At 38.4% G+C, this 14,144-nt stretch overlaps 1 protein-coding gene across 1 annotated transcript in view; it reads left to right on the top strand.

Annotated features, from left to right (window-relative positions):
* Positions 1-1,363: 1,363 nt before the first annotated feature.
* Positions 1,364-14,144, top strand: part of SAMD3 (sterile alpha motif domain containing 3) — a 33,172-nt gene continuing 20,391 nt past the window's right edge. Inside the window, exons 1-3 of the mRNA XM_052671498.1 lie at positions 1,364-1,466; positions 2,142-2,328; positions 13,777-13,950. Coding sequence (XP_052527458.1) covers positions 1,388-1,466; positions 2,142-2,328; positions 13,777-13,950 — 440 coding nt within the window. The 5' untranslated portion in view covers positions 1,364-1,387. The remainder of the gene's footprint in view (positions 1,467-2,141; positions 2,329-13,776; positions 13,951-14,144) is intronic.

Raw genomic sequence — 14,144 nt, 5'->3', positions numbered from 1 at the left:
CATGTTAATGTATCTCTTTACTTTTTTTACTGGTTAGTAAGGCAAGTACAATTCTGCTTTGCATTAGGTTTTATATTTCAAGATTTTTTTTTTTTTTTTTTTTGAGACTTTTTGAGTCCTATTCTTTGCAATGAAGTAAAAAGTGTGACAAGAAGGTGTGATTTTTAATTTACACCAGAGTTCTCAGCAAATAATGACTTTTCACACCCTGTTATTGCTGCTTAGCCTGGGGGAGGAGTTGTATGGCTACTGTTGTCATATCAAATTAAATCCACTTGTGTAATTCAGCAAGACATTCCCCTTAAACTTAACCCTATAAAGTCGCTGAAGTGTACCAGCATAATCTGAGTGTGTCTGTCTTGAGGATCTCTGCTGTTGAAGGGAGATGATGCTGTGCTACTAATTTTTTTTTCTTGGTAGTTCAATGGAGTAGGTCCCACTGAGGTTTGCAAGGGTTTACAAATGTTGCTCTGACAGCAGGTCCAGGGTGTGCACAGACATAGAATCATAGAATCCTTCCAGTTGGAAGGGACCTCTGAGAGCCACCTAATCCAACTCCTCTGCAATGCACAGAGGCACCACAGCTAGATCAGATCCCCCAGGGCCTGATCCAGCCTCACCTTGAAAGTCTCCAGGATGGGGCACCAACCACAACACTAGGTAACCTAGGAGCTGGTAAACTAGGTTGTGTTTTGAGCATGAGCACGTTCTGAGCAAGGAAGTACTTGGCTGACAATTTCAGACAGGTATATTCACATCTGAAAAATCTTGCCTGTATGATTTGCTGTTGCCTGAGGAATGAGACCAGAGGCTGCCAGTAGGAGCTGTTCCCTCCCCGCTCCGTCAGCTTTAGTTCTTCTAATTGTCGTTAATTGGCCGTTAAGTGTTTGCCTGGCTACCTATTGGTTGTGCAGAGGGACTTAATGTGCCTGATGTTCTATAAGCACTCAAGCGACAGGCTTTTATCCGATGTTTTTGGTTGTCTTTGTGTCTCTGTGTGTCTTTCTTTAAGATATCAACCATTTCCCGATGAGCGTGGTGGTGGTGAATTTCACACCTTTTTTTTTTTCCTCTCTGTATGGAAACCTGGGTGTTAATGGTGCTGGAGCGGGTCGTGTTTTATAAGGAATGAGGCTGGCTCTGGGAGCAGAGGGAAAGCAGCGAAAGGAGAGGAGGTGAAGAGAGATTCAAGGAAGCTGCCATTCGCGACAGGCATTAGTTGGATTATCCTCACTTTTTTTTTTTATTATTATTATTTTTTTCAGAGCATGTAAACATAAGTGCATTTGCAAAGTAATTTTTTTTTCTATTTTTTTTTTCTAGTTCAGCATGAAAATTGTTTTCTCTTTTCGCTTCCCAGTGAAACTTGACTGTGCAGCACCTAAAGATGGAAAGTTGGTCTGTGGAGCAAGTCTGCAACTGGCTGACACAGAGCAATTTAGGAGAACTAGTTCCTAAGTTTCGCGGTAGGCATTCTTGCTATTCCTGTGTCTTTTATCTTTTTAGATGTTTTCAATTGTCTGCTTAGCTTGTTTTGGGGCTGGCATCCGTGTAATACATCTAAAATAACTGCAAGTTCGTTATGAGGTCTTCGAGAAGCGCTGGGGGGAAAGTCTAAGGCTGTTGTAAAGAGGAGCACTTTCTCTCGAGAAACAGCTGGCAGTGCAACAAGCTTTACAGGGCCTATTTTATACTGCTACAGTTGCGTTATTTCAGAGGGTGCATGCTGTAAAAGTGTTTGTGTACATAAACCCTATAATAGTGCAGGGGAAACTGTTAGAAAACATTTTGTGTGCTGTGTGCTCCTTGCACTTCTTCATTATGAAAATGGAAAAAACAAACAAACAATCTGCTACCGTCAAAATAAGGTCTGATTTTAAGCAGTGTAATACTAATTGCATTTCAGACATAGCATTCTCTTACTGGAAGGTAAGAGAACACTGGACACTGACTTGAGCTTCCTGCATTGGAAAGGACAGTACCTAAAAGACATCATTTCTTTAAAGCAGTTGAAGAAACACACCGTTAGTAGAAAGAATCTTTGACTCTGACCTAAAACACCATCAAGTTTTTAGGCATGTGGGATGTCTCTGTAGCTCCAAAATTACCTCACAGTGATTGTAATTCCCTTCAATCTGCAGAAGAAGAAGTAAGTGGAGCAGCTCTCTTGGCTCTGAATGATCGTATGGTGCAGCAGCTGGTGAAGAAGATTGGGCACCAAGCAGTATTAATGGACCTGATTAATAAATACAAGCAACAAAAACATGGGCTACAATCCTTTGCATATGCCTGCAAAGCAGATTTGCCAACTCTTCCAGAGATCAGTGTGTGAGTACATGCAGAAAACATTGGTCTGATTGAAATTATTTTTTCTGTAGTATTTTAGATCTGATATTTACTAGCTCTACAGCTGTAACTTAAAAAAAGAAATCAGAATTATAAATGTAGACTCTGAATGATCTCTAACAGCATGTCAAATGTGAACAGTTATTACCACATGAGCATCAACATTGCTGAACACTACCATTGGTTTAACCAGTTCTGGCCCTAGAACCCAGTTTTAACTTGCACAAAGTGTTATTGAACTCCTGAACTTTGACTTTAGCTGAAACTTTCTGTATTTTCTGTATTAAGTTTTTGAGGCAGTTATTTTCAAACATTCTTTGAACAAAGTCCAGTAAGAATGGCCTCATTTAAGGACTTCTGACTGGAACACTATGTAGGAAATGTTTTGTTGTAATTTCTTTACTATGAGAGTGGTGAGGTGCTGGAACAGGCTGCTCAGAGAGGTTGTGGATGCTCCATCCCTGGAGGTGTTCAAGGCCAGGTTGGATGGGGCCCTGGGCAGCCGGGTCTAGTATTAAATGGGGAGGTTGGTGGCCCTGCATGTGGGAGGGGGGTTGGAGATTTATGATCCTTGAGGTCCCTTCCAACCCGGGCCATTCTGTGATTCTGTGATAACATAATAATTTCACTCTCTCTGCACAAGAAACAGTAATTCATAGACCCACAGCATTCATTAGATTGCATTTTGTGTTGCTTTGTGATGTAAGGCCGAATTTCAATTTTTACTGGATGAGCATTGTTACCACATGAATGTTTCCTGCTAGTATCACCTATGGCTGAGTCTGCAGTCACACAGTGACACTGGGGCCTGAGTCCACATGAAAATAAACTACCTTGTCCGTCCTGCTGCTGATCTTTCCAAGATCTGTCAGCTGTATTTCCCTGACATTTTTTTTTCATAAATGCTATCCTAGCGCGTGAATGAATTCAGTTTAGTTCAATTCCTTTCCTAGGAACAAAATCAAAGCTGTTAACAGGACATAGTTCCAAGTGCAGTTAGTGAATGCTTTCTGTATAGTAGTAATGGTCTTGTAAAGAATCACCGAGCCTGATTCGCATTTCCAGCAGTTTGGATTAGGACAATTAGGAAATCAGGATCTTGTGTCCATCACTGGAAAGGTGAGAAACTTCTGAGTCAAACAGAAGTTTATGTATGTATGAGAAGCTCATACAGAGACATTACCAAGTAACTGTAAAAAATGCCTTGGACCTCCAAGTGTGATTGAAAGCAGAAGCCACTGAAGGATTGTATTGGATTTCTCTGATTTTTGACTGGATGACTGGAAACATGCATGACTTAGAGATGCATTGATTCATGAAAAAGGGAAACTCCAACAGCAATGTCTCTTACAGCAACAGCATTTCATGTGAGTGTAGTTGAGGCTGGAACAGTTTACAGAGCATTCTTGTAGTTCAGAGTTTCTGAAGAGAAGAGTCATAGAAAAAAGTTACGCCTCCCCAAAAGAAAAGTGTCATAATTTGTGGAAGATCCAGTGTATCAGTACAGTTTTACTCTCCCTAAGACAAATTCTAGTGATTCTCAGAGAGGCTATAGCAGCAGCGCTTAAAGTAGTGAAACTGGTAATAATGTTGCATTGGTGGCTTCATCCAGAAAATTTTGTATGTGGTTCAGTTACTGACTGGAGAATAACTCGTGAATTTCATAGTAGAGTGAATCTGTTGATGGACATCTTGCTGTACATAATGTACAGTTGATGAAGAACATTTGTTATCCTGTCTCCTGCTTATACGTAGCTTTAACTTTGGTGAGGCAAATTATGGTGAAAATAAAAAATCCAGGGAAGTGGGGTGCCTGTAGCACCTACCTAACAAAGTCACCAACTTCTTCTGATCTATAACTCAAAAAACAAAAACAAAAACAAACAAACAAAAAAAAAACCAGCTGTAAGCTGTCATTATGCTGGCAGCATTACAACAGCCCCTGTATTACAGGATAAAACTGTCAAATGTTGCTTCCTATCAGCACAACAAGAAGAAATAACAGCAAAGTGAGGAGGAGAGAAAGGAGGATGCAAAGGTGAAATTGAAGATAAATGGTTTGGAGTAGGGATTTCCGGCATGTAGTGAAGCAGGTATCAGAAGTTTTTGGAGCAGGTGACTAGCTGAAATTGGAGTGAACAACCAGGAACAGACAGATGTGAGACTGGGTAGTGTTCACAGAGGTGTTAGGATGGTTGGAGTAATGTAAAACTGATTCAAAGGTTCAAGATGGGCTTAGCCTTCAAGAAAAGAGAAAAAAAGAGGTTCCAAAGTTCTAGCTGAATATGAATTGCTATTGAATACTCTGTAATTCCCTTTCTCTTCCCTCTCCCTGTGTACAGTATTTGCCAGTTTTGCTTAGTGACTGGAAAATGCCAGGCAATGAAGGTGGCAGCTATCCTGCAAGCCAGAGGTTTATTTTCTTGGATTTTGTTACTGTATAGTAATTAGAATATTGTTAGGCAGTGTTATTGTTTAGTTTTCCTTTCATCTTTTCAGAGTTGGGTAATTGAGCTGAGTTTGATTGAGGGATGGTATCAGCATCATGTATATTCAGAAAAGAGCAGAAGCTGAACTGCAGTAGAATTGATGAGTGAAAAGGTCAGATTAGTCTTTTTCTGTCTTCTATCCTCTGTGCTTGCTCACTAATTTACAGTTACCTTGTGCCAGCAGCACAGTGTGGGTTTGTTTTTATTGGTTAGTTTTAGAAATTCTCTTTTCTCCATATCTTTCAGTAATAATCTTGCAAACTATTCATTACTGAGTGGAATATGGTTATAAGAAAAATCGATGTATTCAAGGTGCTTTAAATACAGTGCTTGGGAAGATAGGCATGCCCATTTCATTTGCAGCCTTATTTTCCTTGTATCAAAATGTGCCTCTTTATAATATGGAAGCAAGATCAGGATTTGTTTTTCTCCTGTGAGATGCTCAGCTACTACAGGAGAAAAATCTGGTTTCTCTTTCATAGCAACTGGTTTCTTTTCTGGGAGGCTCTAGCTGCTCACCCCCTTCTGCCCCATGGCTATCATTTCTCACCCATCTGTCATTCTCCCCCATACACATTGCTGATAGCTTCACCATTTCAATACAAGTGGTTCTTCCATAGAAGTGTCTATTTTAACACTTAAAATAATAAAAAAGAAGTAAGGATAAAACTGAACAGAGAAGGGGGCATAGTGAATCACACAGTCAATGCTTTTAAAATAAAATCTTACTATGACCTTCAAGAGAATAAAACTTCAACAAAAAATCCAATCGCAAAGATCCTGCCAATGCAGTTATTAGAGAAACAAGTCCAAATCATTTAAATCCATGGAACAAAACACCAATATTTCTTGCAGTGATGATTTTTGTCCTCTGCTTCTAAAGGATGCTTATTTTTAATTAATGATGAGTAATTTGCCTTGTGTTGTTCAAAGAGTTTACAGTGCGCTGTCTGAATCAGCCTCACCCAGAATAGGCTGGCTCTGGGAAATGTTCTCAGAGCTGTATTTTCAAATATTCTCAGTACAAAGATTTCAAATGCCCATAATGCTCCGTTAAGAGAAAGGGACTGCAAAAGAGCAATGCAAATTCACCTTGAGGCAAAGAAGCACAAGAGAAGGACAGAAAGGCAGCTGTAAATGGAAGTGCCTCTCCTGGTGAAGTGGCAGAAAATCAGTGGAGCTATGATGATTTATAATCTTGAAGACCCAGGCAAATCATATGAGGGTTTCTCTTAAAGGTCAGATGAGTAGCTGGCAAATGTCTTCCTCCTAAACAGCTGTTTTAATGAAGTGATTAGGTCTGCAGATGGAATTGAACATCCCTGGCATCTAATAACTGCTGCACTAGCTTTATCCCCAGTTAAATGCTATTTTTGGAGGTGAATGCTGCTGTTTAGGTATGCCTATGACTTGACCCACTGATTAATGTGCTATTTTAGAGTTCTTTTTGCACTCCCAGTACTCCTTCATTGCAGGCTCAGCTACTGATGGAAAATTTCATGTTTTATATTCTTGAGGGAGTAATGCTGGTTATGAACGGGTTGTGAAGAGTTGAACAAGGTGTTTGCTTTAGAAATTTGATTAAGGGAACAGAAAAGGTTGGTTTGACCATAAGGATGAGTTCTTAGTCTAAGGTATAAATGTAATTTCTGCTTTATTCAGCAAATATATATACTCTGGAAACTGATTTTCCACACATTCTCTCTTACACCCAGTTTTAGTCTATGGGTTTACATGCCACGGTAATAGCAGTTTTCTGCATCAGAATAATTAAAGCTATTTTTTGCATTTTGGTATATAATATTAATCTGGTATTTGTTAGATTAACTAGTGGGTTTTCCTTTTCTTTTTTTTCTCCTTCTCCCTCTCCTCCCATATTGTTTTAAATTTGATATTTTAAAGTCTGTGCATTGCTTGTTTGTCTGGTTTTCCCAATCCACCCCTATCCTCTTCTCTCATCTTAACTAATGGGGAGAGGGAAATTGTGGTGACTGTACTAATGACTCTGTATTGTCTTCTTCCGAAAAGGAAGGGGGATTCATACTCATGTCTCACCAGTCTGGCTAGATTTTGAAGAGCAGCTAGGAGCAATTAAAACTTCCACTCCTCTTTCATGGGCTCTCCCACTTCCACCATTAATCTGGTGGCACAGCAGTTCACATGAGCAACCCTTCAGTCAGTTCTGGCAGGGGTTAAGTTAGTTCAGCAATGGTGGTTTAAAAATTCAGTTTGATTGACTTCTGTCAAGTAGCTTCTGTCTCCTTTCTCCAATCTGAATGTTGTTCTTGGTTTTTTTTTTTTTTTTTTTTTTTTTTTTTTTGTTTTTTTTAAAAAAAAGACCTGTGAAGTTATAGCTTCAGTGTGGTTTGCTTTAAATGAAATGTGTTCTTTTATGTATTATTAATGCTGGTAAGTTGGCTTAAAATTTACCTGTATCTTACCTCCGTAGGTAGTTCTAACAACTGTTAAATTATCTTCTGCACTACTAAGTAGGAGAGCAGAGAAGACTGTTTAAATACAAAACCACAGCAAGTGGCTGCAGCAATTGTATGGCTTTATCTTTCTTGCAGAATAGCTTTTTGTTAACACACAGAAATACAACAGGAAGTCTTTTTGTTGAGCTCCAGAGAGGAGAACTTCTTGTTCCCTTGTCGTTGTCTGTTAAGACTACAATATGGCATGCAGAGGGCAACTCAACGAATACATTTCCTCAATACCTGCTCTTCTCTATCAGAGTGCTAGCAGTCTCATGGCTCCTGGCAGCCTCATGTTTACCTTGTTGCTAAGACAGAGGCTGTCATTGCTTGTAAATGCCTGACACTGCTGTGAAAACCAGCATTTATTGGTTGGTTTCTGTCCTCTCTGCCTTTTCTCAGGGTACTTGTTTATCAAAGGATACACATAACACATCACTTCTTTTTGCTGTTTCCAGTGTGATGGTCCAGATGTTTGCTTTAAGTGATGCCCTAGTACAGCTTTATTTGTACATTTGTTCTTCCTATAAAAATGTGCTCTGTGGCTTTCAAGTGCAGTACAACAGCTTCACAGCCTGAATGCCTTCAAGTCATTTATGCAGAGCAGGTTTGAGAGCACAAACGAGACAACAGACCCATCTAGCCTTGTCTGCCTATGGACTTCTCATTTGCTGCAGATTTGGAAGACATGATTATTATCCAACAGCTTGGGCCTACAAGGTGTTAATACATGAACAAATTGGAATATTTATTTTAAATTCAGCTTCATTTACTTTTAATAATTTATATTTTTAATAACTTTTAAAGAATTTATTTAAAATTGTCACTGTGGGCCTACAGAATTGCAAGATGCCATTATCCCTACATCAGCATTGCTGGTCTGTATTTAGTATTTTAAGCATGCACATACGAAACAATAGTTCTTAAGAGATGTCTGACATTGGAAAGTTCCCACGTTTATGTACCTTAATAGTTTCTTTGTTTCAATGCAGAAACTGTATTGTTGAGATCATGAGAATTATTTCCAGTGGATATGATATTTTTTTCCAGCTGGTTCATATGAGCATGAAGAACAACCTTTTAAAAAACAAGCAGATGTGCAAAGTCTCTGAAAAAGGTCAGAAGCAGAAGGAAAGAAATACCTCATAATTTGTTTGGAAGTGCAGATGATATCAACTGCTTCCTCTGATTACACCTTTCAAAAAACTGATGCTTAGAGATTCCAGAAACATAAGTTGCATTTGGCCCATTAACTAGAACATTGATTAAGTTTTTCTTACTTGCATTTATTCTAATACTTCTGAATCCACATTTTTTTTTTAAAATAGTAGATTCTACATATCATACTATAATTCATTTTATTTGGTTGATTTTAACAGTTCATCATAAATTCAGTTGTTATTTGATTTTCATAGAAACTTGGGTTGTGTTGTTTGGTTTGTATGGGATTTGGGGACAAATGTCTAAATTTGGGATTTGGATTTGAGGTTGCAAGAATTTCTACTGCTTCACTTTTTTCTCAGTCTTCTTTATGTGAGAATTCAATTTCCCTGTCATTGCAGATGGAGGCTTAAGAATACGAACTTAAACTAAAACACACAAACAAAAAATACCTCAATATTTCCCATTTGCTGCCTTAATATTTGCCTTAATATGAAGTCATAACAACTGATCTCATAGTTTTTGAACACTTGAGGTCAGCAGTTCTGGATATACGCATATGATAATGTGAGTTTTACACACACACACACATTGGGGGGGGGGGGGGGGGGAGTGGGGAAAAAAAAAAAAAAAAAAAAAGATTTTGTTAATTGTCTTCCATACTAGAAATAAGCCCAGACTTGAAGGCAATAGTAACTACTAGCTGCACTGCATTGTAAAGATCTAGCAAAGTCACAGAAACAAATACAAAATTATTTGGATATTGTAAAACACATGTGAGTGAAGACAAATAAACACATTTTTATCTTTAAAAAATCCTGATTTAGATGGCAGTCCTGCCAGTCAGACTCCCCAAGGAGCATTTCTTCTTCCCTTCTCTGTAACCTGCAACTGTTGTACTAGCAGGAAACCAAAGCTCAGAGTTTTCACTTCTGTAATAGAATGTAAGCCATTAAAAAATCTTGGTTGTCTAGAAGAAGCCTGTGTTTGTATTCTGTAAACTTTCTTTAAGCTGATTAATTTTGTCTGTAACTTCATGCTCATGCTGACTCTGATGAATTTTGTAGGAAGGATTTGCAGGAAAAGCTGGAATATGGAAAATAGATAGCAGTCTTGTGTTGTTTTTCAGTTCCTGCTAGCTTGCTGAAGCATAATGTTGCTACAAGTAAATTGTTCAGTCTACCTGCCCCCGTGTTTAGTGGCAACTGTAAAAATAAAAGGCATCATCAAGCACTAGGTAGATTGCAACCCCCTCCCCTCCCCACTATTGAAATAATAGTGTTTAATCATCTGTTATTGTTTCTTTTTGTAGAAATAACTGCATGTCAATATTTAAGGCTGTAAAGATTAAAAGTATATGATACGTATGTTAGGGAAGTGGAACACTTCACGCAACTGCAGTCTTCACATCTGTAGGTTCCGGGCTTCCTTGCCTCCTCTCCTTACTCTGTGGCTTTGCAGACTGGACTATTTTTCAACCTACAGAACTTCTGGCAGAACCTTCTGCTGACATTCAGTTCAGAGGCTAGACCTGTCCCTGTGGAGAGAACAAAAGAATCTATGAGACTACTCATGGTATGCCAAACATAGGAAGCTGCCAATGTGACTAGGGTTCTGGTTAGCTGTGATGTCCTCTAAGATGCTAGGATCCAAGATAAATGGAACAGGCAGCAATGAATTCCATAGATTTGTGGACTTGAACCATCTGGAAATTTATCTGAATGGTTGGAGTCCATCACTGTAGATTTAAGAACTTTTGTCTCTTTTGCAATGAAGGAAGATACCCTCAGGATTTTGGAGTCCCAGAGGTTACATAATACATGTAGATCTGGGTTCTGTTTATTTATTTAATTTTATTTTTTTCTGTTCTGTTTTATGGCTTCTTGAAATAACTTGATGCAAAGCAACAGGATTCCCTGTACCAGTAAGGAAAGGGACCTATGACAGCAAGGGGACAACGGAGACTGCAACAGTTATTGGGCTGACTTAATTGCAATGTCAAATGTCTCACAAACTGAGAGGAAAGACAGCAGTGTACCTTTTGGGATCTTAATTTTATCTTTGTGTCTCAAGTTGGAAGCAGGCCACATTTTTGTACTTAAATCTAACTGTAATTCTGTTCTTTGCTAACAAGGAAGTTCTCAGCTATATGCATAAATCAAAGTGCATGTGCAGTTTAACTGAACTGTTCAAGATAAACAAATTTGCCAGTGATTGTTTCTGGGAATAACATTTAGAGTGGAGTTGTCATTTTCCAAACAAGCTTGCATTTCATTTAAAAATATTACTGCACACATGTAACGTGACTGCCCTACAGCAATGATTTTTTTGGAAAAGCTAATAAAATGTCAAATATCTTGCAAATTTTCTGATCTTGTTTAGAGAGTTTGGAGATTCTCTATTGGGTAAGAGTAAAGAGAAACTTGGAGCATGAGATGGAGTTTGGAGAACTTTTTAGTACTGACAGTTGCATAGGGCCTAGTGGAGGAGAGCATTGCCATGGAATCATGGCACCTTAACAACATTTTATTCTTTTGTGACTATAATTATTTGGAAAACTGACTTGTAGCTGAGGTGGTAGAGAAAAACTGGAATGTCCTGTGTCATCCAAATTCCAGGAAGAAAACTCTTTAACTTCAATGTGGTATTATATTATATTATTATATTATATTATATATAGAAAGTGGCATTCCTTTATTCCTCAGATACATACGATGTGACTTGACAAATCAAGCATGCTCCCTCAGAGTTAGTAATCTAAGGTTTATTGTATATAGAAGTCCAAGTCTCATCCAATCTACTCTTAGCATACTTGCTCAGTTTTCTATCAGGAGCTTAGGATGAGCATCGGGCTCAAGTTTGCCCTAGTAATTGCTGTTTTACATAGTGGTACTGAGTTTTGGAGAGTCCTCGGATTCAAGTAAGTCACCCCCTGCATTTCTGAGTGGAGTTTGTCAACGTGAATTATTCAGTCATTAATTCTGGGTAACCTTGCCTGCAGCAGGAGAGTTGAAACTACATGATCATTGAAGTCACTTTCAACCCATGCCATTTTATTATTTACATGGCAGTTTGTGGAAAATAATATTTAGTTACTGGCAGCCTGTCTGCCTGTCCTCAGTGGAGCTGGTGAAAGTGCAGGATTCAAACCTGTAGGCTCTAAGTTTCCTATCTGATGCTACACTGAACATATGAACTCTATTTGCATAGTGAGGATTTCCAAGTAATTTCAAAATTGCTTTTTCATTTTTGTAATTATTTGTAACCAAAAAAGAACATTAGAATGTCTGCAGGGATGTGTCTGTAATTCTTTTTTTTTTTCTGTGTGCGTGTGACTGCAAAGTGCTTATGCAAGTTTGCTACAGTTTGCATCTACTGTTAACTATCTGCGTCCCACAAAAGCTGCTGAACTTGGAGATGCTGCATCCCTGACCATTTTGTACCAATTCTGGATTGGTAACCAATAATGCTGTGAATACTACTAGCTACTGTGATTAATATTATGAGGATCAGGTGACAGTATCTAAATTTTTCTTTTTAAGTTTTGCATCAGTTTTCAGTAGTGCTGAAAGTGGTACAGTTGTATAATGTCTGTAGAGCTTTCACAAGCCTGCAAGCTACCAACTTATATTAAAAGACACCAAGATGTGGTAGTATAAAAAGGTTACCAAGGTAGGGAGTTACTGACTAATTTAATCAATAAGATAGTGAGGCCATAAGTATGGCTGTATGGGCCCAAAATGAGCTGCCTCCCAGAAGAATAGTATTTCAAAGTGCTGTAAATTAAGCTACCACAGATGCTTGTTCATTGGTATGGCAGTTAACGCCCTGAAGATGTTGGCTGCCATGGGTTTTTCTTTACTTTCTTCCTTGAAAGAGACTAGACAGGAAAACCTCCCAGTGAAGACTGCAGACCTTGTTTAGAAGCTACCAAAGAGAGTTTTAGGAGTTAAATGCTGTCTTGACTGAAGTATAGCAGCGTGTTCTTCTGTGCCGTGGTTTTGTCTGGGATACAGTTAATTTTCTTTGCAGGGTCTCGTAGGATAGGAGCTTTCTCTTACGAAGTGGTGGTTGACAAACTTCAGGTGTATAAAGCGTAGATTTCAATAACTGTGATGACTGTTTTAATTTCCTTAACATTGACTGGAGAGAAATAGATGAGAACATCTGGTTTGATTTTAGACGTCTTTCAGTTATTCCATCATTTATCAATGTTTCCTCCCTGAATATAAAGGGAGTCCAGATCATTAGATCAGATGTAGATATTTGTACATTAATATTGTGTGAGCAGATACTTTTATCATCTGTAATGATAGCATTTTTAAAGATTATTATTATTATTAATTATTATCACAGAATGGTTGAGGTGGGAAGGAACATCTGCAGGCCATCTACTCCAAGAGTAGGTTGCTCAAGAGAATGTTCGAATGGCAGAAACTGTTGTTTCTATAAGCTTGTTAGTTGCTTCCAAATCACTCTCTGCAATTTAAATTAAAGCAAACATAGATTGCAGAGCTATAGGCATAACAATAGTTTTAGCTATTTTTGGTGCCTCCCATTTTGAAATTCCTTTATTGGCTCTGGGCTGCCAGTACTGGGAAGCTGTCTGAGGATGCCAGGACCATCTTTTAGATGCTTCAAGCTCAATTATCCTCTATTTTTTCATGTTCTTCCAGCGTCAGTTTGCCACTTCTGTAGAGGAGAGCACTCCTTATAGCTAGAGGGGATTTCCTGTCACAGGCTTTCACCAGCTAAGGTGTGGTATTTGCACATAGTGCTGATGGCTCTTAGAGTTGTAGGTGTGGCTGACACACAGGATACTTGTGCCTTGTTTCTAGTCTTTACACTGATTAACTGTCCTCATCCTGTTGTTTGCTCTCTCCTTTGGGAGGACAATCTCGGCTAATATATTGTATAATAATTTATTCTATTAATCTGTTCATTTTACAATCACTAGTTAATTAGAAGGACTGTAGGAAGTGCACTATAAAAGAAGGTAGGTGATGGTTATCTTGCAGTGGTAGTCCCCAGTGATTACTTCCACTGTGCCTTCTGCTTTCATTTAGTGAACACTTAGTGGCAATTTGTGTAATGTGGATTATAACATTTCATGTTTGACATCCTACTTTAGCACCACGTGTTTTAATTGCAGCTTTTGTGAGTGCTACATAAAATGTAGAAATGAAGACAGTAAGCCCTGAATATGTATAGTGATAACTTTAATTTGTGTTGAATTTTTGATTATTTTTCCTTCATACTTGTTTGCCTTATCAAAGAAGTGCTCATGATGATATAATCTTTTTCAGTGGAGATCTGAAATTATGTTCTGCAAGATGTAGGACATGTTCTTATACTTTACCAAATTTTCCTTACGATGTCAAGATGGTACTAGGAGAAAAAAAATACCCTGACCACAGTATGAGAATAAGGATGGTTGACTGTTTGCAAGCAGACATGACAAAGTACCTAGCAGGATCCCTGTAAGTAAACATTGTTAGGTTTATTTTGGGTCATTACTAATTGGGTGCAGAATTAAATGTTCAGATGAATGTAAAGATATTCTTAATGTGCTTTCTTACATGGAGGAAGCTTAAGCCTGGAAACCTGTTGAAGCTGATAGTAAGATTTGAGTGAAATCTTCAAGATGTTCTCTTTGTTATTTAGAGGGGAACTG

The sequence above is a fragment of the Tympanuchus pallidicinctus genome, unplaced genomic scaffold, assembly GCF_026119805.1.
Source record: "Tympanuchus pallidicinctus isolate F22 unplaced genomic scaffold, pur_lepc_1.0 scaffold1, whole genome shotgun sequence".
Lineage (NCBI taxonomy): Eukaryota > Metazoa > Chordata > Aves > Galliformes > Phasianidae > Tympanuchus > Tympanuchus pallidicinctus.
The sequence above is the reverse complement of the archived record's forward strand: the minus strand, read 5'-3'. Positions and strand labels throughout refer to the sequence as shown.